The sequence below is a fragment of the Silene latifolia genome, chromosome 2 (genome assembly GCF_048544455.1).
Source record: "Silene latifolia isolate original U9 population chromosome 2, ASM4854445v1, whole genome shotgun sequence".
Classification (NCBI taxonomy): Eukaryota; Viridiplantae; Streptophyta; class Magnoliopsida; order Caryophyllales; family Caryophyllaceae; genus Silene; species Silene latifolia.
The window spans coordinates 21,819,873-21,845,904 of NC_133527.1; the positions used below are offsets into that span (position 1 = coordinate 21,819,873).

At 43.3% G+C, this 26,032-nt stretch overlaps 1 protein-coding gene across 1 annotated transcript; it reads right to left on the bottom strand.

Annotated features, from left to right (window-relative positions):
- Positions 1 to 23,919: 23,919 nt before the first annotated feature.
- On the bottom strand, positions 23,920 to 24,977 carry LOC141636901 (transcription factor MYB108-like). The gene is made up of 2 exons (XM_074446760.1): positions 24,955 to 24,977; positions 23,920 to 24,559 (listed from the first exon to the last, which is right to left on the bottom strand). Exons 1-2 carry the CDS (start codon positions 24,975 to 24,977, stop codon positions 23,920 to 23,922), a joined length of 663 nt encoding a protein of 220 aa, XP_074302861.1.
- Positions 24,978 to 26,032: the final 1,055 nt, after the last annotated feature.

Consider the following 26,032-nt stretch of genomic DNA (forward strand, 5'->3'; position numbering starts at 1 on the left):
ATCATGCCGTAGTCCTCCAACGTGACTCCCACCTCACTAAAAGGCATGTGAAAAGTGGAAGTCGTGTCCCAGAATCGGTCCAAGAAAGCGCGGACCAGGCTAAGGTTAGCCCGCAGCTTCCTCTTCGCGATATCCCTCCAAGCCTGCACCAAGGCACCAAACGCTCCCCGCTCGATCATGGCGCGCTCCTCCGCCGACAGCCTCTCGTAGCACTCCATCGCTGTCGTATAGCCCGAGAACGATTTGATGTTCCCGGCCTCCTATTGTGATTTGAAACAAAAGTTATCTTTAGTTTGAATGAAATTGAAGTGAATGAAACGAAAGAATATGAGTGATGAGTAATGAATTCAAGATTACCAAGCTCTTCACCGTCCTATAGGACATGTGACCCTCCGTAGCCCAAAGTAAGTGCCTGCTGATGCGTGTCTAATATATGATGTTTTGCACCTCATTTCACACGCATTTCAGAGCTCAATTGAGTAGTTTATCCTACTATTTCCCTTTTTTCGTGTATTTCTTCCTTTTTGTGTGATATTGCAGAAATATGAGGATTTCAGCGGAAAATGAGCCAAATCCGTCCCTAAGTGTTTAGCATTGCATTTGACATGGAGTAAAGACTCGGGAAGAGAACTTGGTGCGCATTTCAAGGCCTGAAAGACATATTTGCGAGAGTTTAGAAGCGAACTACCAGCTACAGCAGTCTATAGACTGACCTACATGGTCTATAGACTGTCAGAATGCTTCTCGACATTGCAGACTGCTTTATATGGAAATATCTCGAGTTGTAGAGCTGATAATCAAGTAATTCCAATTGGAGGTGAAAGCTTATCCTCTTAGCTTTCCAACGCCGCGTAGAACACCTGATTTGACCAAGTAACGAAGAAATGGCAGCTGTTTTAAGATCGGTGCGCGCTACAGGAATCGTCAGAATGCAATTCTGTACAGCGCATGTGGTCGATCAACTGGTCCAAGTGGTCGATCGACCACCCCACGAGCTGTTGCGCAAGTTAAAAGATCGAGAATTCCAAAGCCCATTGTGATTAGGTTTAGGAATAGAGGTTACGGAGGATTATTCCTATATAACATAACCTTAGTTTTCAGAATAAGGATCCAGTTTTTCATTCAGTTCTTAAATACAATTCAACATTCGTTAGTTTAGATTATTTCCGCCAATAAAGTTTACTCTTGCATTCGGTTTTGATCTTTCCTTCCTGTTCTATACTGTATTCTTCTGTTCTTACATTCCGTTTTATTGCTTTCGTTCGTAGTATAGAATTGCTAGGTTAGATCACCCGAAGCCAAATTATTATTTTATGTTACTCGTTTATTTAGCTATTTCAATTATGAATTCGTCTGCTTTATTAGTCAATTTTATCGTTGTTATTACCTTCAGTATGAGCAACTAAATCACCTTGCTAAGATGTAGGGGATCTATGGCGTAGATGGCAGTAGAATAGGTAACCCCGCATTAGGGCTTGGTCGATCGACTAGCTTAACTAGTCGACCGACTGAGCCGGTTGGTCGATCGACTGACTTCATGTCTGATTAGCACCGTATAATTCGTTAAGTACAATATTTAACAATGAGACCGAGAGGAGACTTGTTAGATGCTTAGTTTTGACCAACCCGTAGATCGAAAGATAGGGAAGGGCATTAATTAACGAGTTGACACGACTAAATTGCTGAGATCGAAAGATAATGTAATTTAGGCTTTAGGAATCACTAATCGGGGCGAGAGCTAGCATTAGTGAGACTTAGGGACTGGTAGCATAGGCCGAAATGAGCTACTAGTTAACTTGGACCGAGAGGACTTGTTTTACCCATCCTACACGACTGTATTTCGGACTTGCCTAGGATTTTGTGCCATCGCAGCTATATTGAACCGACCGTCTTAGCATTTCTTTTATCATTGTTTATATCATTTGCTTCTATTATTCGTTTATTTAGTTTATGTCATTAGATTTAGTTATAATTCTCATAAAAACCCCCTCACTGTTACCGTTAAGACTAGAATTGAAGGCAACTATAAATTCCCTACCTCCCTGTGGTTCGACCCTCACTACCACTTGCTAGTTGTAGTTTGGTTTTATAAATATTATTTTTGATACTCACTTCGACAGGTATCACCTGCTGTCCCAGGTCTCAGCCCACGCAGGTGCTCCCCTCAGCTGACGACCTCCTCGTCCCACGTTGGCCCGTCTCGGGGCCTCCTCCTCCTCACCAACCTGCTCCTCGAAGATCTCGTCCTCGGCAACCTCCCCGGCTGTCCTAGCCGCAGCAAAAGCCTCCTCGAGAGCACGAGAAGGGTCAACAGCAGTGTCTATCTCCATGAGAGCTCTCCCTGAAGTAGAAGCCTCGTCACCTGCAAAATTAAAGTGAATTTGGGCCGCGTCAAGTGACGACGAGCCTTGATTAAGGGATTTTCGAGTCTTCGGAAGCCCTGAAATCGCTCTTTTCTCACCATATTTTGCTATAGTCACACAAACCCGATCACTCATGTGGTAATTTGGGTCAAGTCAAGTCTAAGTTGAAGCCTAGTCATGGGTTCAAGTCGAAATTTCGGCAGCATTTCGTTATGACGTCGATTATGCCCTAGAAAAGTGCCCCGAAAAAGCCGTCACAAACCAAAATTCCGAGATGGTAGGAAGTTTACCCATCATCCAAGGATTCCAAATGTCAAGTTTCATCGCAAATGGGCAATCCAAAGACCATTTTCGAAGAAATTTACGGTTTAGCTGTGAAACCGTCTCATTTCACTCAAATGCTCAAAACTCAACGAAAATTCGAAACAAATACATGGTTGTGATCCTTATACTACCAATTAGCCATTTACATGATCAATTTTATAAGGCAAGATCATTTGGGGAAAAAGCTCCAAATTTTCGACATTTTAGGGTTGGGAACCCTAATTTTGTCGATCCAATTCATCCTTTATAGAAGATTAATGCAAGAATGATATACATACCTCGATTAGTCATGGTGAATGCAAGATTTTAGATCAAATTTTGGCAGAAATGGTTGAAGTTTGAGAGAGAAATGGATGGAATTGTGTTTCGAACAAATGAAATGAAACCCTCTGTTTATCGCGTTTTTACGCAGGAAAGACACACTAAGGAACAGACGCAGCAGGTGCTGCGCCAATTCCAAGAGACGCAGCTCTTGCTGTGCCTCTTCCTTAGCTTTTCTCCATACGAGTTTTCAAAAATTCGTTATGAGTTTGTTATTTGTGGGCCCATCTTTGGTGCGCCTCTTCCCCGATGCCATTTTATCTTTTTGGTCCGTTTGACGATAATTCTTCGTTCAGACCCGCATTTGTAAGCCAACTGCAGACTATTATACGTTATTTATCGCTTCCAAGACCTTGTTTGTCACAACGAGCAAAGTATTCCTTCACAGGTGTTTCGACATGCCTTCATTATATTCCCCCAGCGAGAGTAAGCGGACAGACAATCCCTCTCGAGACATGGAGATAAGTTCCCGATTATGTTCCCAGCGAGAGTAAGTGGATCGACAATCCCTCTCGAGACATGGAGATCAGTTCCTGATAAGGTTTTCCAATACGAGAGTTCGCGACATACAATCGTCCTTCTCAAGTTCCTCCGAAGTTTGTTTGAAGACGACCCAAGCAGTTTCTCCCAGCAGTTCCCGCCTGTGTCCTGCTACTCACAATGTTTCTTGTTTCCTCGCGGAGTGCGATAAGGTGTCGTTCTCCAGAGGTTCCCAAACCGGCAGAGTTCTTACACTCAAGCCTTAGTTACCCCTCAGTTTGAAATTGTATTCGGGCCTCCTTCCCGTTGATGCTTTCCTTTAGGGCCCCACACCTTAGCACAATCCTTATATATCCCTTAGGTCTTATCCCTTAGCCCCTACGCTTACCCTTAGCTCTTATGCACCTCCGGAATCGTCTCTCAAGAAGTTTCAGGTATGATCTCTTCTTATGGCTGGCGAGCCTCCTTACGTAGTCTAATGGACTTTAAACGACCCTCCCCGATAGTCGACAAACTCTAAAATGTTCCCGACGACAGGTCCTTGGCTCATACCCCTTGAGCCGCCTCGCGTCGCCATAGTCGTCAGATTGTAATCTTCGATTGACCCGATGGCTATACTTTGACTTTCGCCTTCTCCAAGCCTCAGTCAAAGTGGGGGCTCTGTAGATACTTCATTTCTGCACCTCCCGCAAACCACCCGGTGATGATTGGGCCGCATGTTTGGTACGCGGAACGATTTGTGACAGTTCGTAAGTTTATCGTCAAGTGATTGCTCAAACACTAATGTCTACCTCTTAGTTGTCATCTACGCGCCGATACGGTCGTTTTGACAGTAATTAGAGTACATTTGGAGTCCGGGCCTAAAACCGTCTTCATTTTCTGATAACCGCTAAATCTCGAGTTAGAATGTTCTGAAATGTTCTGGATATTTCTATAACATATTTTATAAATCTTTCACAATCTTTTATTCTTTGGTAAACAATTTACCGTAATATTCATACAAAATATTAAGGAAAATAAGATTATCCCGTCATTCCATAAACCAAACACGGAAATCTTTCTTCCGCAGGAGGAAACCACTTGGGAACAGATGCAGCAGGTGCTGCGCCTCTTCCAAGAGATGCAGTGACTGCTGCGCTTCTTCCCAGGTCCTTTTCTGCGTATTTTTCATATCTTTTTCATATCTTTTCGAGATTCACTTCCAAAGTCTCTCCGAAAACCCTATTCCTTCACGTGATTATTATAAATAGGAGCCTTCGCTCCTCAAATTTCTCACGCGAGTGTCCGCCCTTCTCTTCTCCCTTTGCATTCTAGAACACGTTCTTACTTTTTGGCGTCTACGTGCTTGAACTTTCGAACACTTAAGCTCGGATCCTTCTGAGTACTAGCCTCGTTTGCATGACAGACCAATTTGACCAACTCCACAATTAATCAACTTAACTAATCTTAATCGTTTTCCTCTTACGAGGGCACTTTCGTTACATTCGAGTCGAGCATCACTAATCGTAAACTTAGTTCCTGATAAGGTTCTGTCTTTCATTCGTATTCCGAGATACTACAAGATAAATCTTATATAACTAAGATAGAAAGGATCCTTCTGAACAGCGAGACTAGCGGTTGGAATGCTCTCGAGAAATCAAACATGTAAGTCTGAGGGTGTAAATCTCTCTTTTATTTATCGTTATTTACCTTTTGTATCATTAGCGTAAGGTTTATGTCGAAAGCACTTCTAAAACCGATTTATAAAACCATGTTTAAAACCCTTTTTATGGATTACCAGAAGACAGACGTCGAGAAAGGACGCAGCAACTGCTGCGCCTCTTCGAAGGAGCGCAGCACCTGCTGCGCCTCTTCGTGAGGCTGCCGCAGTTCCTGCTTCCTTTCTTCTTCTTTCGTCCTCTGTAAATTCGCTTACTTTTGTTTGTTTTCGTTTATCCTTCAATTCTTGACATAAAAGCATAACAATTTCACATGTACATTGTTCATCATCATTAATACGTTTATTTAATCATTAAATTCGACTTAAATCCCTTATAATCCAATATTTGCGGGTTTTCGTCATTAAAATCAATCCGGGTTGTAGAGATTCGATTCTTTCATATTGAGTCTCTGAAATTCGATCTTTGATATATTTCCATCTGTCTATTGTCATGTTCGTCATTAATTCGTTGTGTCTAACCTATTTAGTTCACCCATGTCACTAATCAATCTTTCATCCATGTAAATAATTCATCTTAATTCCGCCTCATCCATGTTTTATTGCTTTTATGACTCGTTCACATGTAGTTAATCCATTAAATCACTTCCATCCGAGTCGAATATCGTAATCAATCCTTAAAATCATCAATTAACATTAACGATTTGCAGTTCCGGCTTCACAGCCAGAACTCACCCTTGGAACAGACGCAGCAACTGCTGCGCCTCTTCCAAAGGGAGCAGTCCTGCTACGCCTGTTCCAGGTTGATTTCTGCCTCTGAACTTCCGTTCTGCCTTGACCTGATTAATTAGTTTACGTATAATCTACTATTAACCGTATTATCACATACTGATTTGTTCGTTGATTTATTCCTTTATTCTTTTTCTCAAATTATCCGTTTTAGGAGTATTTTCGACATAAATCGCTAAACCCGATGTAATTATTGTATTCTTTATTGTATTTTTTCATCGTATTTTGTATCATTTGTATGTTTTCACATGTAATTGACCTTAAATCCTACTTCGACCCATTTGCATGATTAAATTAATTGTTCACCGACTTAGTTAATCTTCACATGTTAGGATTAAAACTTGGATGTTGCATTGCATGCATATAATCGACAATATATCGAGTATAGATAATTTCCCTAATCATTAGTAGAGGCCGCTATCGAGGCGGGCGGGATTAGGTGTTCGATCAAAAGAGCTTCCTAATACATACCCTCACCCCTTACTCCAGATCTCTGTGAACATCCGTGTTCATTGGCATCCACGAGAGTCATTCTAGACATAGAATGCTAAGGCTAACGAGTTCTTGGTGTTCATGTCACTACTTTGTGTCTTGACATGACACGAGGTATTCGAACGGTTCCAATTTCCCATAAAAATTGGTGGCGACTCCACAAATACAAACGCTTGTTTCCCAAGCGCCCCCGTGGCCCCATGTCCACAGTATGACTATTACGAAAATAAAGAAATGTAAATCTTACGGAATATAGGAGAGATTTTGTCGTGGCGTGACGAGAATCACTGCCCTAAAGTTGAATTTGTCCCGCTCGATACACACGGCCTCTTGGCAACCAACCCCCAGGGTTATACGACGTCCGAGTCTAAGGTGTACGACAAAGACTCAGAATGAGGACTACTTGCAGAACGTTACCAAATATCAGCTTTGAAAGAAACATGTTAGAGAAGGAATAGATTGAGAAAGAATAGATGAGAGAATGTATTGTGTTTTTTGGAATGACAAAATAGGTAGTATTTATAGGTACATAAGGAAGGATTTTAGAAGCGTATTAAATATGTCTTGTAAATTGTTTTTTTGAAAGACCGCACAATTAGCATGGAGAAGGCAACACTGAATTTAGAAGACTGAGTAATCCGTATGGGAAAACCGCAATAGTCAGCATAGAAGACTGAACTATCAAACATGGAAATTGTGCAAAAACCACACAAAACTCCAACACTTCCAACAATCCCAACGATTATACTAATGTGGGATAATAAGAGCTTCTTTTGAAGCAATAATTTCAACAATTCCCCATGATGGGGCATATTCTGCACCCCCTGACCGAGTCAACATATTGAGCAAGGTCAAGGATCAAGAGACAGCAAGTCAACATGTTAGACCGCCTAACCGACGCAGCCTGTCGGCCGGTCACCTGGGTCTCGGCTGGGCAATCAGCCAGCCGGGAGACATATCCGCGTACTCATATCCAAGACCCCTCGGCATGGAGTCAGCCGGCCTGCCATGGGTCCCTCGGCCGAGGGTAGAACAGTCTTTCCACCTGCTAGCCACTTGGCCACTTGGCCACTACGTGACAAAAGGTGAAAGTCTATAAATACTCCACTTCTCTCATTGAGAAGGGGATCCACAATCTAACCTAAAACTCACTATTCATCTGGTATAAACTCCCTTATCTCTCTACAATATACTTTGTCAAGTAACATACAACTTAATCCCTTTAAGTTCACTAACTTGAGCGTCGGAGTGAGTACGCTCGGTGACAAGCCGAGCCCTCAGTTTGTTCATCCTTTCGGGAGAGACCGAAAGGAAGAGTAAAAGCAAGGAAGGACATCCATTCACCAAGCTTACGTGGTAAACAATACTGCTCTGGAATTACCCCCGGAACAATTGGCGCCGTCTGTGGGGATAGATACTAGAAGCTAGTCAAATCCCTTACACAAAAAAAAAACACAAAACCCACCCAACAAGCTAAGAAAATGTCAAAGCAACAAGAAATAGTTGTGACTGACGAAACCGAATTCTGCCAGGATGATACAGTCCACAATTCTGGGATTGTCCAGTCCCCCACCGGCCGAGTAATTCAGCCGGCGTACGGGATGCCAATAATACCAGAAACACCGCTGCCCACCGACCAAGTCACTGTCATGGGACATGTGGTTGATGCAGCTAAACTAAAGCTACTCCTGGACCTAATCGGTAGCACGCCGACTCACACTGTCATGACGACAAGAGCGGCGGCACCCCCACAGGAGACCAGGGTCCAAAAAGTGAATCCGAGAAACTTGAACGGAGCATTGGAGGAAGCTGACCATGTCAAGACGCCGGGGGAACCCAGAGTGCCAGTGGCAGACCTGAGTCCTTCCCGCACTCGCGGGAGGACAGCGTCGCCGCGGCACCAACGAGGCTTCCCCCAGAGGAGTGAAAGAAGTCCGACTCACCAGAGTCGGAGAAGAAGTCCGACTCACCAGAGTGGGAGAAGAAGTCCGACTCACCAGAGTCGGAGAAGAAGTCCGACTCACCAGAGTCGGAGAAGAAGCCCTTCCCGCCACGGGGAGAGGAGCCGGACTAAGGATGCGAGGAGCCGATCGCCGCGTGTCACTCGACACGTGGTCCGACAGCCCCTCGGTGCCTATGTCCTAGAGGTCCCGGTGCCGACTAAGCTAAAGTTGCCCCCCATATCATACAAAGGAGAAAGCGACCCAACCGACCATGCCGAGGCTTTCGAGTCTTACATGTCGGTATGGGAGCAACCTGATGAGGTTTGGTGACAAGTGTTCCCAACGACCCTGCATGGGATGGCACAAAGTTGGTACAAGGGGCTACCCGATGGGTCGGTATACTGTTATGCCGACCTAAGGGACACATTTTTGGCCCAGTATTCTTGCAATAAGAGGAGGGCCTTCGAGACATCGGATCTCCTGACTATCAGACAGGAGGGGGGCGAGTCTCTCCGAAGCTATGTAAAGAGGTTCGATGTCAAGGTTCAGCAGATTCGTGAACTGAACAGCCGAATCGGCGGCCTTCGTGACCGATGAAAGGCCTCCCAAGAGGGGACTTAAAAACGAGCTCATCAAGTGCGGAGGCTCGAGCCTAGACTCCGCCGGGAAGATGGCCGACCAAGCCATAAAGGTGGAGGACTATCACAAGACACCGGGTAGGCCACGGCGAGGCCGGGCACCCGAGAGAGGAAGAGCGCCGGGAGGACAACCGGATGAAGGACGCCGTGATGGTAATAGGTCACGGTCGACAAGTCCGCCAGAAATGAACTCGGCGGGCGCCGGTGGGAGTTCGGGGCCGTACTACCAAAAGCGGTACAATGGTCACCCCCCGGTCGTATCTGCTGCCGAGGTCTTCTCCCGAGCAAGAGCGAGGGGCGGAAGTGGGAAAGGCCTCCCAAGGCGAGGGGGGACGGTGACACGAGCCGATCTTGTGAGTACCACGGCCACACCGGTCACTTAACTGACAACTGCAGGAATCTGAAGAATGCCATTGAAGAGTTGATCCGGAAGGGGAGCCTCAGCAAATATGTTGCCGGAGGCCAAAAGACTAATACCGGCGGCTCAAATAAAAAATCCGTCTTTGAACGGATAGGAGTAATCCATGTTGTCATCGGGGCAACGAGAACGGTGGGTCCGCTCATGGGCACAAACGGCACCTGAACGAGCTATATCAGGCCATCAACTTTGTGCCCAAAACAGCGATCCCCGCTTCCAACATCCCCGACATAACTATTGGTAAGAAGGACTACGAGGGAGTCATCGCTCCGCACAGCGACCCACTTGTAGTCCACTTAGACATAGCCAACCACCTGGTCAAGAGGTGCCTGATTGACACAGGCGCCTACACGAACATTATGTTCGGGAGTGCTTTCTCAATCTCGGTCTCGAAGATTGAGGACTTGAGCCCCGCACCAATCCGTTGTACGATTTTTCCGGGGCCGGCCTGGTACCCCGGGGTCAATCGGACTGCCGGTGATGTTCGGCGAGGGGAATACGGCTAAGAATGTCCTGTCTGAGTTCGTGGTCATTGACGGCTCGTCCGCCTACAACGTTTTCATAGGCCGAGTCACTCTGAGCGAGGCCGATGCAGTAATGTCCATCCCGGCCCTGACACTGATGTATGTCTCGGACCGGGGGGAAGCGCATAAGCTCGTCTCAAAGGACAAAAAAGACGGAGTAGTCAACGTCCAGATATCTGCCAGAGGGTGCAACATGCAATCCCTCAAAGTGGCGAAGAAGTCAGAGAAGGGGAAAAGCCCATCCTTACAACAGGAGGGCGACCTCATGGATGCCACTGTCGGCGTGGTCGAAGGAGCCGAGACCGAAGAAGTGGAAATTGACCCAAGGCGCACCGTGAATCGTCGGTGTCAACACGGAGCCAAAATTCGGGGCCGCTCGCTAGACCTGGCCGAGGAAGAAAAAGACGTCTTCGCTTACTCGGCGGCCGAGATGCCAGGCGTGAGCCGGGAGGTAATTGTTCACAAGCTGAACGTACTCTCCACCGCTCGCCCTGTCAAGCAGAAGATGAGGAACTCCTCAGCCGAGAAGGATGAGGCCATCAAAGCGAGGTAGATAAATTACTAGCGGCGGGCTTTATCATGCCTTGTACTTATCCTGAGTGGTTAGCTAATGTTGTAATGGTGAAGAAATCATCGGGGGCGTGGAAGATGTGTGTAGATTTTACCAATATTAATAAAGCGTGCCCCAAATATTGTTATCCCTTGCCTCGAATAGATAGTTTAATCGACGCCACGGCAGCTACACTATCGAGCTCGCCGGACGCCTTCTCGGGTATCATCGGTATTCATGGCCGAAGAAGACATGCCTAAATGCGCATTCATCACCGTTAACGGCACATACATGTATAAAATGATGCCGTTCGGTTTGAAGAACGCAGGCGCAACTTACACAAGACTGGTGGACAAAGTGTTCCAAAATCAAAAGGGCGAAACATTGAGGCTTACGTCGACGATGCTATTGTAAAAAGCAAGTCTGACAGCGAGCACTTAGCCGATTTACACGAGACATTTTGTTCACTAAGGAAATACAAGATGAAACTTAACCCAATGAAATGCAACTTCGGTGTCCGGTCAGGTAAGTTCCTCGGCGTGCTTGTCAGCGCCAGGGGAATTGATGCCAATCCAGAAAAAGTCCAAGCAATACTGGACCTGCCGGAGCCAAGGAATCGAAAAGAGGTTATGATGTTGACCGGGAGGATGGCGGCTCTCGCCCGTTTCATCTCTCGGTCAGCCGACAAGAGCACCCCATTCTTCAAAGTGTTGAAGGGAAATAAAGACTTCGGCTGGGGGGAGGAACAGAGCACGGCTTTCATGCAATCGAAAGCTCATCTTCAAACTCTCCCAACCCCGTCCGGCCGATCTTTGGGGAGACGCTATATCTATACATAGCGATTACCTCGGCCACGGTCGTGTCGTGATCATCGAGAGAAGAGGACAAACAAAGAACACCCAATCTACTTTGTCACCATACATTGTTGCTCGCGAAAGAAATTACCCGCCGATTGAAAAAGCGACCTTTCTTTGTCGTCGTTGCCGCAAGGAAATCGAAACCTTACTTCGACGCACATTCCGTGACGGTCTTAACCGACCAACCATTGGAGAAAGCATTGGAAAAATTTGAGCAATCCCGAGCTCATCAAATGGGCGAGTAGAGTTATCCGCCGGCATTCAATACAAACCGAGGCACTCGATAAAGGGACAGCACTTGCGAGACTTCGGCCGAGTGCACATATCAAGAAGAGCCAAACCCCGGAGTATGGGAAGTATACACCGACGGGTCCTCCACGGCGAACAACACTCAGAGCCAGCATACTTATCATCGGCCCAAACGGGGACGAGTTTGAGTACGCCTTGAAATTTACCTTCTCGGCCTCAAACAATGAATCCGAATACGAGGCGGTGATAACCGGAGTCGAGCTAGCTAGAGAGTGCGGGGCGGAACATATCGTTTGAAAACAGATTCACTTTTAGTGGCTAATCAAATCAGAGGAGAGTACGAGACTCGATACGACGGGATGGTAAGATACCTGGAAAGGGTAAAAGCTGACACTTCAAAATTGAAATCTTTCCAGATACAATGCATTCCAGTGTCCGAGAACAACCGAGCCGACGCTCTCTCAAAGCTTGCCAGTTCAACCATCAAGAATGTCGGTCGAACCGTCTTTGGTGGACATCGGGAATGCTAAAAGCATTCGAAACCGTCGGCATGGTGGGCGACATAGAGGCTGAGACGACGTGGATGACTCCGATAATGAAGTATAAACTGACAAACGAGTTACCGGAGGATCGCAGTCTCTCGCAGAAGATAAAGAGGATCGCAGCAAGGTACTTGGTGTTTGAAGGAGAACTAGTTTAATCGGCCGTGAAATTCACGGGTTCGTCTTTGGTGCATGTTTCTGATATTTTTGTTTGCTTTTTGACATCTAATATTATAATGTTAAGGGCGCGTGTAAATTGTAAATCATATAAGGTGATATTAGTAGTTTTGAAGCGTAGTTATTGAGTTTAAATTGCTGAAATTGCTCTATAACCTAGTCTCACATCTAGATATAATAAAATACTTCGTAATCAATATCATGATCCTCCGGATTACAATAGGTCCCAAAAAATCCACATATACCAAAATTCTAACCCACAGAATGTTGCATACATGAGCCCACTAATATTTAATTATCTATATCCAATTCCCTACCCCGCATTTTTGTTGAATCATTTCCACCACAAATTCTTATTTGTGACGGACATATTCTTCGCAAATTTGCGACGGATCAAGTATTATCCTTGTGCGATAGATAAAACAAAAGCAGAATGCCTAGGGAGTAGCAATTTGTTTGTCTTATCTACCCACATGAGTATTACTTAACCCGTCACAAACGTATGACGGATATATCCGTCACAAGAGAGACTGATTGCATTTCCACACCCAATTTCTAGCCACCTTTAAATAAGCACAACTGCTGAATCATGAAATGCAAGGTTGATTTTATCAGTTACCAAGTCATTATCTCTACAAACCTTGAATAATTAACAGTATAAGAAATGAACAAAAGAAACATTAGCTAACAAAGGGAACAAATGAAATAAAGAGCTGTAGTAGTTAGACTCTACCATCTTGTAACATACTCTTGTACTCCTATATAATATAACTTATATGAGTAATTTATATCACATTATGCAAATTGTTTGATTTGTAAATCTAGTGAAAAGGTTTTTATTTTAATGATGAAATGGGGATGGCCATTGACAAATATATTTTGTGTAAAGGTAAAGCTTTTTAACTTCACACTGATGACTTTAGAAGTTTTACAATTAACGACCCATCATCTGGATTTTAAGTGAAATCTTCTCTGTAAACCAACTATTTGGTCTTCACCATGAAGCGTTTTGAGGCTGATTTTGACAATAAAGCTCTTATAAACGCACCCATGTGTAAATGTACCAATTCTGAAACCTATAAAACCAGGGAAATAACATTTGTGGTATTAGATCATAACATGGACAGCATTCAAGTCCTTTGACATTAATATTAAATGGACTTATGAGAATTCGTCAAATAAGTGATACTATTATCAATATAACTTTATTTGAACGATTCTACTTAGGACTTGGAATGCAACCTTATTACATTGTTGTGTCAAAGGCAGGTACAAAAAGCATAGTCACCATTGGACATCCCATTAAAGTCGTTTATGGTGTTTGACTTGCGTTCACCAATCAGTCCAACCAAGAGCGTCGAGTATTATTACATTGTTGTTTCTATTGACTCGACAATGGTTGGAGATGGAGGAATATGAAACACCTGCCTATTAAATCCTTGAACACAAAATTGAGGAGTATTAAATTCAAGCTAATTAGCAATCAAATACTCTAATTAATGGAGTTGTTACGTACTCCCTTCTATCAAATCCAAAATCACTCGGTCTCAGTTTTTTTATTAGTGTTTTTGAATTTATTGGGTGTTTGGATTTAAAGGGCGGGAAATTATTGGTAACACAATTTCACCCCACAAAATTGAACGAAGAATCTTAAAGTATCTAAATAGTATCATCAATTTTAAAGCTTTTTTTTAAAAACCCACCACATACAGAGGGTGTCTAAGTTATGATGTCTACGTACAATCTTGAAAAAACAGAAAAATACTTCATGAAAAAACATATTATAGGAGTAGTGGCCGACACATTGATAAAGTGTTGGATCAATTTTAGTGTATTGCTATATTTCTTTTTAGTATGGAGTATGAAAGACATAAAATTTTCAAGTCAAATAAATTTAACAATGAAAAACGTCTGTTGTTCGAAATGCTGTAAGATCCTACTATCCTATAAATAGGAACGCCACTTAGGGTGTGTTTGGATTGATGGATTTGGAGGGAGGGTAGGGTATCTATAATCTCATGTTTGGATAGTAATTAAGGGTGGAGAGAAATGAAGGGAGAGATTTGGAGGGGTCAATTTTTCCTCTACCAAGGCAAATCAAAATTTCCTAAATAAGCAAGATTTGAAAGAAAATTGTATACAAACACTTACACCTCATTTCTCTTTCCCTTCCCTTCCCTCCATTTCTCTTCCCTCCTTCCCCCTTTGGTCTCCCCTCCCTTTCCCTCCACTTTTAGTATTCAAACACACCCTTAATAGGAGACACAAGAGAAATTACCTTAGATATGCTCAATAGTTCTTATAAAACCTTGCATCCAATGATACAAACCACCATCACTGTCTTTGCATTGGCAAGAGTCGTCACTTTCTGAAAATTTTTAAAAGTAGAACAATGAACTTGAGTTAATTTACTACTTCTAATACCCATTTTAGCAGTGGAAAATGTGGTTTCATAAATTAAACAGCATAAGGGGGAAGAAATACCAAATTAAAAAAAAAAAAAAAAAAGTAAAAATAAAACAGCTATGTTTAGAGAAAATTCACAATCAAATAAAAGATACAATCAGAAATAATATTGATTTTTGATAGATGTTGAGGACCAATTACCAGAGAGGAAGAGTCATTTTACAAGAAGATACTGGATGTTGAGGGTTTTTGTACGCCCAATCACCTAAACACCATTAACAACTACGTAAACAAAGAATCATACCTTATCACTGCACACATATAAGATCAATTCTACAACACATGACGATACCTAACAAATCACAATTACACCATAATCAAAGTGGCATTAACATACTGCACCCAATAATTTTTGTTGCTCATAAATAAGTTAAATGTCTATCCAACTCATAATTTGCTATAATCATTCGAAAATAAAATTCATGCATCAAAGAAAATAATTGAATCATGAAAATCAAAAATTAAAATTACCTTGAGAGGATGAGTAATTTGTAAATGTATATATACTTTATAATTGAAGAAGCTAGTTCAATGGAAATGTAGAAGCATGTTGATTAATGTGTAATTATAAGGGGAGATGTAGTGGGAGAGGCGTTATATTTTACTCCGTATTTATTTATGAAACATTAAAGCAAGAATAGAAGGAGAGATGCTGAAATTTTGCGAGGTTTACTCGTTTTTTTGGGAGCATAGCTGCATAGGACGAACGTGAATTTCATGCTGCAACCGTGTCATTCATAAACCAAATGTGGCATTCCATTAATCAGATGTGGCATTTTTCAATCACACGTGGCTTTGATGACGTGGACTTTAAGAGCCATTTTAATTTAGGCTTTTAATAGTATTTTATAGATTATACAGGAGGTCCGTGATAAGGCCACTCTTGAAATGTGTCGGCCCAGCCGACGCGGAGCTAATACTGACAGAAATTCATGAAGGCATCTGTGGTCATCACATGGGGGCAAGAACACTAGCCCAAAAAGCTCTCCGAGCCGGCTACTTCTGGCCCACCATGCTTGAGGATTCCAGAGCCAAAACCAAAAAGTGCAACAACTGTCAAATGCATGCTCCGGTGATACATGCACCTTCGCGAGACCTGCAGCCGGTACTTAGTCCCCTTCCTTTTGCACAGTGGGGGATGGATCTACTAGGGCCATTTCCAACGGCATCCGGAGGAAGAAAGTACTTGATTGTCGCCGTTGACTACTTCACCAAATGGGTTGAAGTCGTAGCGGTACTGCGAAGACGACGGCGGCTGTAAGAAAGGTAATCTGGGAAAATGTCATAACTCGTTTTGGGTTACCCCAAGTCATGGTATTTGACCACGGCCGAGAGTTTTGGAGTGACACAATAATGAACTGGTTGGAAGAACTTGGTATCAAATTTGCATACTCCTCCGTCTGCCACCCACAGAGCAACGGACGGACGGCGGAGGCGACCAATAAAACAATCCTCAACGGTTTGAAGAATAAAGTTGAAGACCTAAAGGGAAGATGGGCCGATGAACTACCCGGCGTCCTGTGGTCCCTTCGAACCACGGAGAAAGAAGCAACGGGGTACAGTCCATTCCACTTAGTCTACGGGTCCGAAGCGATCCTGCCCGCTAATTGAAGCAGCGGTGCCGGCATTGAACGACCACCTTTAACCCGGTTGAAAATGAGGAAGGTCTGAGAACCTCCCTAGACCTGGTCGAAGAAAGCCGAGATACAGCACGCCTCAACTTGGCAGTATACCAAAATCGAATGAGAAGAGCCTACAACCGAAGAGTCCACAAAAGGGACTTAAAAGTAGGGGATCTAGTCCTAAGAAAGTCGGCCGCCACCAACAAAGGAAACATTCATGGTAAATTGACGGCCAACTGGGAGGGTCCCTACAAAGTGGTTGAAGAAATGAGGCCGGGTACATACCGGCTGAAAAACATGGAGGGTGTGCCTTTGATGAGCCATTGGAACACTGACAACCTCAGGAAATACTTTGTATAGTGGCGGAGGTGTCCAAAACTTTTGTTGGCACCCCAACGCGTGTTTATATCTAATGAAGAATCATCCAAGTTTTCCATCAAAGTGTTCATCCCCCCCCCCCCCCGTAGTCATATCGAGGTAGACGCCACGGCCCAAGCCGGGCAGTCACCCCAAGAAGTAGACGCCACGGCAGTCACTACCAGCGCAGTTGATACTCGCGAAAGCGACCAACATGCCTTAGGAACGTATAAGTACAGTTGAGACGCAATTCTAGCCGCCTCGGTCAACCGAAGGCCTGGCAGAGGAAGCGATCAATATGTCTACAGATACGAACGCTGTCGAGCCGTAACCTCTAGCCGCCTCGGCCAACCGAAGGCCTGGTAGGGACACAACGGTCGATACGCTAACATGTTCACATGTTTAAAAAAAAACATTAAGCACAGTTAAGATACGCATTCTAACTGCCTCGGCCAGGCCGAAGGTAAAAACGAAAAAAGCGCTCAATTAATAACGTAAGAAGACAAGGGAAGGATTGTGATCAAAGCCCCGGCCAAGCCGGGGGCTAATAAACAAGCTTTATTGAAAATGATTACAGGTAAGGAGAATGCAGACGACGGCCGTCCCCATAGGCATAGCCTAAACACTACCTACCAAAGTTTACAAAAAAAGAAGTAACAGCAAAAGGGTACAGACATAAAACTTTGAAGTGCCAAAAGATGGCAGGGAGGAAAGGCTCAATAGTTGGCCCCGAACGCTAAAGCTATCCGAGATGCCGGTGAGTCCGGTAACGCCGCCCGTCTCCCTATGCTCGTTCTTTGCTCACCACTGTCAGCCGCAACAACATCATCTTTGATAGGCGACCCAGAAGGAGATCCGGCAGCTTCGCGTGCCCTTGCCTTCTCGGCCTCTTCTTTGGCCTCCTTCGCCTTGGCATCCCGGGCCGCCTTCTCCGCAGCCTCCTCCTCCTCCTTCACCTTTGCCTCCTCAGCGGCCTTCTCCTTAGCATCAAGCTTGTCATCAAGCAGCTCGTCAAATCTCTTCCACGGGAAGGAGCCTTCAGGAAAGAGCTCCCCGATCACTTCCCTGGCGGCTTCTTCGGCCAGGTCCCGGTATTGGGCGCACATGTTAGGAAGAATGACGCTTTGGAGCGTCTCAATGTCCAACTCCCTCTGGGCGATGATAGCCTTCTTATTCCGAAGCGCCTTCCCCTGGGCCTTAAACATGGACTTCCATTCCTCCCTCTTCTCAGCATTGAAGTTGGCGACAGCCTGAAGCTTGTTACGCTCCTCCAGCAGCTTAGCAGCTTCAGCCCCCGCAGCCTCAACCTTGGCTCTCTCAGCAAGGACCGCCTTTTCAGCGTCCTCCCTAAGTTTTCGCTCAGCATGGACCGCCATTTCAGCCTCAGCCTTGGCCCTCTCAGCTTCCTTCTTCGCAGCAGCGAGCTCAAGCCCTGAGCCGATCAAGGCGTGGGGCAACTTCAGACCATGACCTTTTCTTGCTCCATAATATGAGCACGGCCGGATCAGCCCACTTCGCCAAAGCATCCGGACAAACTTAGGCCCTCCGACCTAAACGGGCGGGGGTAGGCTTCGGGAAGGAGGAGACGACGGTGGCATCTTTACCACCCGTCTGCGCAGGTCGTTTCTCGGGACGCGTTCGTTCAACGGTGTGTCCGGTAGACGGCGGCGGTTGATCTACAAAAAATTCAATCAAAGCATCCATGTCAACATTCATGGACATACCGGAGAGCTTTGTCATCGTGAACGCCTAATGAACCGGCTAAGTCCGAGCCACATGATAGATCTATACCAAGCTTGGCCTTCTTGGCCGGAGGACCCATTTCTTTGCGGCCTCGGCAGCGATAATGATAATAGAAGCGGCGTGGCAGCAGCAGTCTCTTTTCTCTTGCGTAAGAGAGGAGATTCCTCTGCCAAGGTGACCTCCTCCTCGGTAATATCAACAATCTCCACCGTCTCCTTTCGGATTTGAAGGGATTGGAGGTGGGCGATGTTGACGCCGTCGCCATTGAAGACTTTGTTTTTCGCGTTCGGCGCGGTATGTTACCGCAACCTTCGCCGTCGTGCCGCCGTCGTATCTAGGCCCTTCAACCGCTGGTCCATAAGGTCGTTTGGCGCGGTCTGCGATCACGTGCATCGGCCTTCGGATGCATCTCAACAACGTTCTTGTCTTTGTCAAGTCCCATTTTCAAGAGGATTTCCTCGAGATGGATCCAGGGCCAAAACGGTGCAGCAAAGGAAACGAAGCAAGAGTTAAACAAAAGAAATAAATCAAAGTTCAAAAAACAGAAACATTAAAAGCAGAGATGGGCCTCACACCGACCCCACTCACCCTGCGCTAGGGCCGGTATGAGGCCGACGTGGCAGAGCGGCTCATCTTGAAGAATGATCTGCGTCGGGGGCATCCATCCCTTCGGCGACCCATCCTTCTCCGTCTCAAACAGCTTCATTGCCCGCCGTTCGTCCGGGTTAAGAGGGACCTTCAAGGCGTCCATCTTAAGCTTGCCCCGGGAGACATATTTCTCACGCTCCCCTTTGCTCTCGCACTGCAAATTGACTTGGTGCTGGAAGGACCGAGGCAGTGGATAATCCCATGGAACCTCAACATATACCCACCGTTTCTTCCAGTCCTTGCAGGAAGTGAGCTTGGGGACGGTAAGATAACCTGGCTCGGTCTGTATGCTATACCACCCCCTACCACCTTGGACATTCAGTCGAAGGTGATGAAGCCGGCGGAATAGGTTCACCGTTGGGGCCTCCCCCTTAAACTGACATAGCCACACAAAGCCAACAAGCGTCCTGATGGCCAACGGATGCAGTGCGCACACGGCGACGTTCATTGCCTTAATTATGGCAAAGAACGTATGCATTGAGAGGAAACCGGAGCCCATACTCCAGGTGTCTCATGTATACACCGATACAACCCGGGGGAGGGCAACAGACGGCCTGACCCTCTCTAGGAATAACAATCTTATACTCCCTGCCGAAGGAGAAATGATGTTCGAAAAAGTCAGGACCAGAACAACTGGCGAACTTATGGGTCCAAGCACGATCAGGGCCGATCTTACGGGCGTCGCCGTGGTCCAGGATTTGCGGCCTCTCCTCATCGGAATGAGTCCTTTCCTCATCATCACCGTCATCATCACCGTCATCATCACCATCGTCATCATCCAGAAACCACCCAAATATGCGGTCATCAACCTCGGGAAGGAGACCTAGGGCCCCTGGACCTTATCGGGATGGCGGCCAGTGCCTCCTCCTCATCAAGGCGCGACGGGGAACCCCCCGGCGCAGGATTACTAGGTCCGGCATCAGCAGAAGACATGTTCACAACAAAAACTTAAACAATTAAAAGTTGAAAAAATTGTTTGTTTACCTTGGAAGAGTGTTACGCCGAGTAACGCTTCGAAGACTAGAGAGAAGTTTCGTCAAAGAAAACTAAGCGAGAAGAAGAAAATTTTTGAGAGAATGAATTTGGAAGGCCAAATTCAGGGGCTAACTCTCCTATTTATAGGGCAAAGCCCACTCAATCCGACCAATCAGGGCAAAGCCCATGAAGCGTCAACCAATCAACAACGAGACACATGTCAAGCATGCAGCCACGGAATGTCAATCGTCACAACAGTTACTAATCTTCTTTGACACGCTACTTGGCAGAATGCCAATCGACGTATCTTCTTCAACACGCTCCTTGTTATCTACTTGCCAAACGGCCAGCTGATCAACCAAGCTTGGTAGCACCGGCCGGGGGCAATCAACGCATCCGGCACTCTTAACCTTGGACCCGCCGGCCAGCGCCATCTTCTTTTCCACATTTGATGTCCATTACACATCCATGTGGAGGGGGGATATGGTACGGCTGAACGAAGCAAGCCGAGGAAGAGGAAGCCGGGGAAGAATTTTCAACTTGCGCAGAATACGCTCAAACACTCATCGAAGGTCCATACCACGGCATAGACTACGCTGGGGGCAAATTGATGGGGCATATTCTGCACCCCCTGACCGAGTCAACATATTGAGCAAGGTCAAGGATCAAGAGACAGCAAGTCAACATGTTAGACCGCCTAACCGACGCAGCCTGTCGGTCGGTCACTTGGGTCTCGGCTGGGGCACATATCCGCGTACTCATATCCAAGACCCCTCGGCATGGAGTCAGCCGGCCTGCCATGGGTCCCTCGGCCGAGGGTAGAACAGTCTTTCCACCTGCTAGCCACTTGGCCACTTGGCCACTACGTGACAAAAGGTGAAAGTCTATAAATACTCCACTTCTCTCATTGAGAAGGGGATCCACAATCTAACCTAAAACTCACTATTCATCTTGTATAAACTCCCTTATCTCTCTACAATATACTTTGTCAAGTAACATACAACTTAATCCCTTTAAGTTCACTGACTTGAACGTCGGAGTGAGTACGCTCGGTGACAAGCCGAGCCCTCAGTTTGTTCATCGTTTCAGGAGAGACCGAAAGGAAGAGTAAAAGCAAGGAGAAGGCAACACTGAATTTAGAAGACTGAGTAATCCGTATGGGAAAACCGCAATAGTCAGCATATAAGACTGAACTATCAAACATGGAAATTGTGCAAAAACCACACAAAACTCCAACACTTCCAACAATCCCAACGATTATACTAATGTGGGATAATAAGAGCTTCTTTTGAAGCAATAATTTCAACAATCCCCCATATGATTCAAAAGAAGAAGAAGAAGAGATGTAGCTGATTAAGGCAACGGAACGCAAGTCTTAAGATGACAATGTTCCTGAGGAATTGAATTGTCACCCAGTGCATACAATTATCTGCTACAACCGTATCGAGTTGCTCTCGGCATTGGACTCTCTACGGTGGTTTGTAACGGATAAATGCGCACAAACCTGCATTCAAATCTGTGTTCGTCCTCGCGAAATGTCATAAAAGGTGCCCCTCACATGCCTGGGATCTCGTGAATGCTCTAGAGGTCCTAAAGCCTACGAACCTCATAGGGGGTAGGGCATTTCCCCCCACGTTCACATAGGTAAAGCCATCAAGTTTGACTGTCACAAACCATCCTTAAATAAGGACTATGGACTTATTAAGAGCATAGCTCAACCTTCCTCACATGACAGAAATAACTCAATATATAGAAAGAATACTACATCACTTTTATTAAAATAGGAATGGTAGTAGTATTACAACATGAGATCCTCGTGATTTCGTTTGGCCCATTGAACTTGGTAAACCCAAGTGGGGGAGCCCCGTCACGATTCACTCTCCCAATAGGCTTTAAACCCATTCCTTATGGTGCCACCAATACCAACTTCTACCATGGCCATTGGTAGGAGGATCTCAATATCCTCTTTACAATTTACGTACGTACTATCATGATATCACATTGTGTAAGGGATCTCACTGTCCACTTATTACAATTCACAACCTTTGTGAACCCATTATCCGATCTGATTATCCATCACTCTTGATAATCTGCCAAAACCCGATGCTTCAGATTATGATGCATGACAATTAATGGAGTCAAAATATTCCCACAAAGGAATACAACCACTTAGCCATTCAGTTTTTTATCCTGCAAATTCTTCACAATATATTCATACTCCATTACATATTCAACAATGTAGTTGTGCATCTATAACTTGCATGATATAACATTATAAAAGACACCGTTTGTCAAATAAATATCATAATTATTCGACGTTCAATGAAAATGTAAACTCATTCCCAAAGATACAATTGTTTTCATGGATTGGCTTACAAAAAACTATGGTGTCCATCTACTTATAACAACGATATAAGTTATATCATATCTCTCACAACGCATACAAACATCATATATATGAATGTAACAAACTTTCCACCAATTTCATCTTGTCATGTATAAACTCAAGAATACATCTTAAATAACTCATATATTAGTGATCCAATTATCACCAAAAATATCCGTTAAAGAAACATCGCCAAAATCAAAACCAAATAAATATAGATTATGCGTCTTTTACCCTTTCTTGGTTTAATATAAGCATTTAAACCAAATACAAGTAATTACTCGAACACATGTTTTACCAAACAACCAGTCATAAATCTTTAATTGGAGAAACATGTTTATACAAACTCAAAATCAGAGTATTCACATCTATCTACCATTCCCATGTAATAGTCATTATAACCACTTCCAACACTGAAACTCAATTGTCTTATGACAAAGTTAAGGGCAGTCATAGCTTCACTAGATGCCCCCACAATCCACAACTTACTCAAAGCCTTAACTAAGCGATAATGGTCAATATCATTTACTCAAGGCTAACATTCCAGATGACATAAGATGATAAACAAAAACGACCCTTTCTGAAACATGTCACCAAGGATCAATATTGTCATATAGGAATACACTCTTCACCACTTTTTTAAAAACGTTTATTCAAATAATACTACTTACCCAACATGTTGTCATATAGTACATAAATAAATGACAACATTTAAAGTTATCTAATTTTTGACATTCTATCAAAATGCCATTAGTAAACACACCAACTAAGAAAAAACCATCATTATAGATCATCATTAAGCACATTAAACAGTTTTATATAATCCGAAAAATGCATAACCCGCAAAATGTCCATTAACAAGAATACTCACACATGACTAGTGATGCCAAGCCGTAATTAATTATTATCACATGGCATTAACGAGAATTTAACAGTGATATGCATTGATACAAATAGTTGTTACCAATTAACAGATCACTAATGAAACCATGTGCTTGAATTGGTTTGAATAACAAATTTTGAGCATATGAAAGATTAAAAGGTGAGTTTCATAATTTATGCTCCCAACATGTACAAGTAGTACTTATCTCAACACTTCACATCAATTTTTATGATATGTATAGAGTACAGACGTACAATTTAGAAAGAAAATTTACCAACACTAAGAAATTAAATATAGTGCAAAGCTATATCTCCATTTTCACAAATATATACCAGTATTTACGAGTAAGAAAGTATATAGATCCAACTTTTATATCATTATCAAAATTTAATCGAAACTTGGAATATAAACATGTTACCACTTTCCATTTACCAACCACCAAAATTAAATCTCTGACCAAATAATTCTCAAAGGTAAACTAAAAAAGTTGTACGGAGAATTAGTTTACTACTCTACTAGCCATACCGTAGCAACATCAATATAAAGATAACAATCAATTTAAGCAAAATGTTTAAAAAAGAAGGTGGGTCAGTCATTACGAGGAAAAGGGTATTATTCCATAAATTATCCGTGTACCATTGTTGTTGAGTGTTTTGCTCCATGTTATTAAGACCTTGAAATTCCATCCCTTGGTTGTTAATATAATCACTAGGAGTTGTTAATGACTGATTAACTCCATAATCGACGCGATCGTCATGCAAATACTCTTGATTAACGTTCTGATTACCAACTTGAAGGGCATAATAATCTGTAAGGTCTGAAACTTGGGTGCCTAAAGAGCCAACAGAGGAATTAGCTGAGTTTTCGGGGGTAAAATCGTAATTTACTTGTGGAAGGATGGTTGTACCAGAGGTGCCTAAATTGGTGGATTTGATAGGGTTGAAGAATTCGGTGGTGGGACCGATGCTCGAACTTGAGGCAGCTTGAATTCTCTCAACAAGCCTAGGCATCCATAGATAACGCATTGTGTCTTTGAATTGCTTGCTGTTCACGTCACATTTTAGTTGTTTCGCATGCTTTTGCACACGAGTTCTCCAATAGTTCTTTATCTCGTTATCTGTTCTCCCGGGTAAATATTGTGCTATTTTGGACCACCTGTTGTATAATCATGCATGTTTATTGGTTACTACAAAAGTAAATTAAAGAAGAGGTAATTTGTTCAAATTTGTCTATTATATGTCGTAAAATAATAGAAATGCATGTCTACGTCGAATTGAGATAGAAAATTGTATTTTCGTATGTGCATCTTTGCTTCAGGAAGAAAAGTCTTTGTTCTTTATATTATACTATATCCTATATGGGTTTTTCTAAGTGTGCCCTAAGGGCACACATTAATAATCCATTTATGGTAAGATTAACAACAAATTCTCATTAAATATGGTAAAAATGAGAATATACTTGAGTATTTCAGGGCACACGTTAGAAAAACCCTATGATATATTATCATTATAGTACTCTACTTTCTACTAGCATCAAAATGTTTCACATACGAACTGTACTCTTTCATATACATTTTTTCATTAATTTTCCATATCATACCCTTTTCCTAAAACCTAAACAAACTAAGTCTTATACACACCTTTTTCCCTAAAATTGAATCCAATTGTTCTAAGAACTTGAATAATGTATTATAAATCTCCAATTTAATGAAGTAATTTTGTTGTTAACAATTATTAATATATTTTGTTGAAATTATCAGGGTTTGTTACTTACTAAAATCAATTGTTTACTTGTTTATCAACCGTTATCAATAAAGGCATGGTGGTTTGGGTGGTGGACGGTGGTTCTGGATGGTGTGAGGTGGCGTGGGGTGGTGCGTGAGTTTGCAGTATATGGACTTTGGAGTGAGGGTGATGCATTAATTGATTTATTTCCATCATTCGTATTTCGTAGTATTGTACCAGCAAGGCAGCATGCATCATTCTGCCAAACTTCAATTCATTATGTCATTTCTTTATTTCTTATTTATTATTTTTACTTTTTAGAGAGGTCGGACGGAGTAACGTTGATCGGCCATTGGACTGATCGGAGTAGGGTACTGAACAAAGGTGGTGGTGTTGTTGGAGGGAGATGGGGGAAGGGAGAAAAAATGAATTGGATGAGGGAATGAATCAATGACAAGGGTAAAAATGTAAAATGTGTATGTGAAATAGTAAAATCCGTATTTGAAAAAGCACATCCCTAAAATATAGATAGAACTATTATAATATTAGAAATCACTATATGAAATATTATCTCAAACAATATTGTTATGGTATTAGAAAAGTATGTTATGTTATTCTCTTAGGAAAATAGTATTACTAATAATTGTGCATGTTTATACTAATTAATTATTTTATTTTAAGGAAATTTACCATCTTCTAATATTTTATAAATATTTAGGAAAATTACTAAGTATCTTCTTTCCTTTAGTGTCCTTGCAATTGACAATCCCAATTAATTATTTTATTTTAAGGAAATAGACCATCTTAATTAATTATTTTATTTTAAGAAAATTGACCATGTTTAGGAAAATTACCAAGCTTCTATATAATTTAATTTTAACCCAAACTATATAAATTTATGATC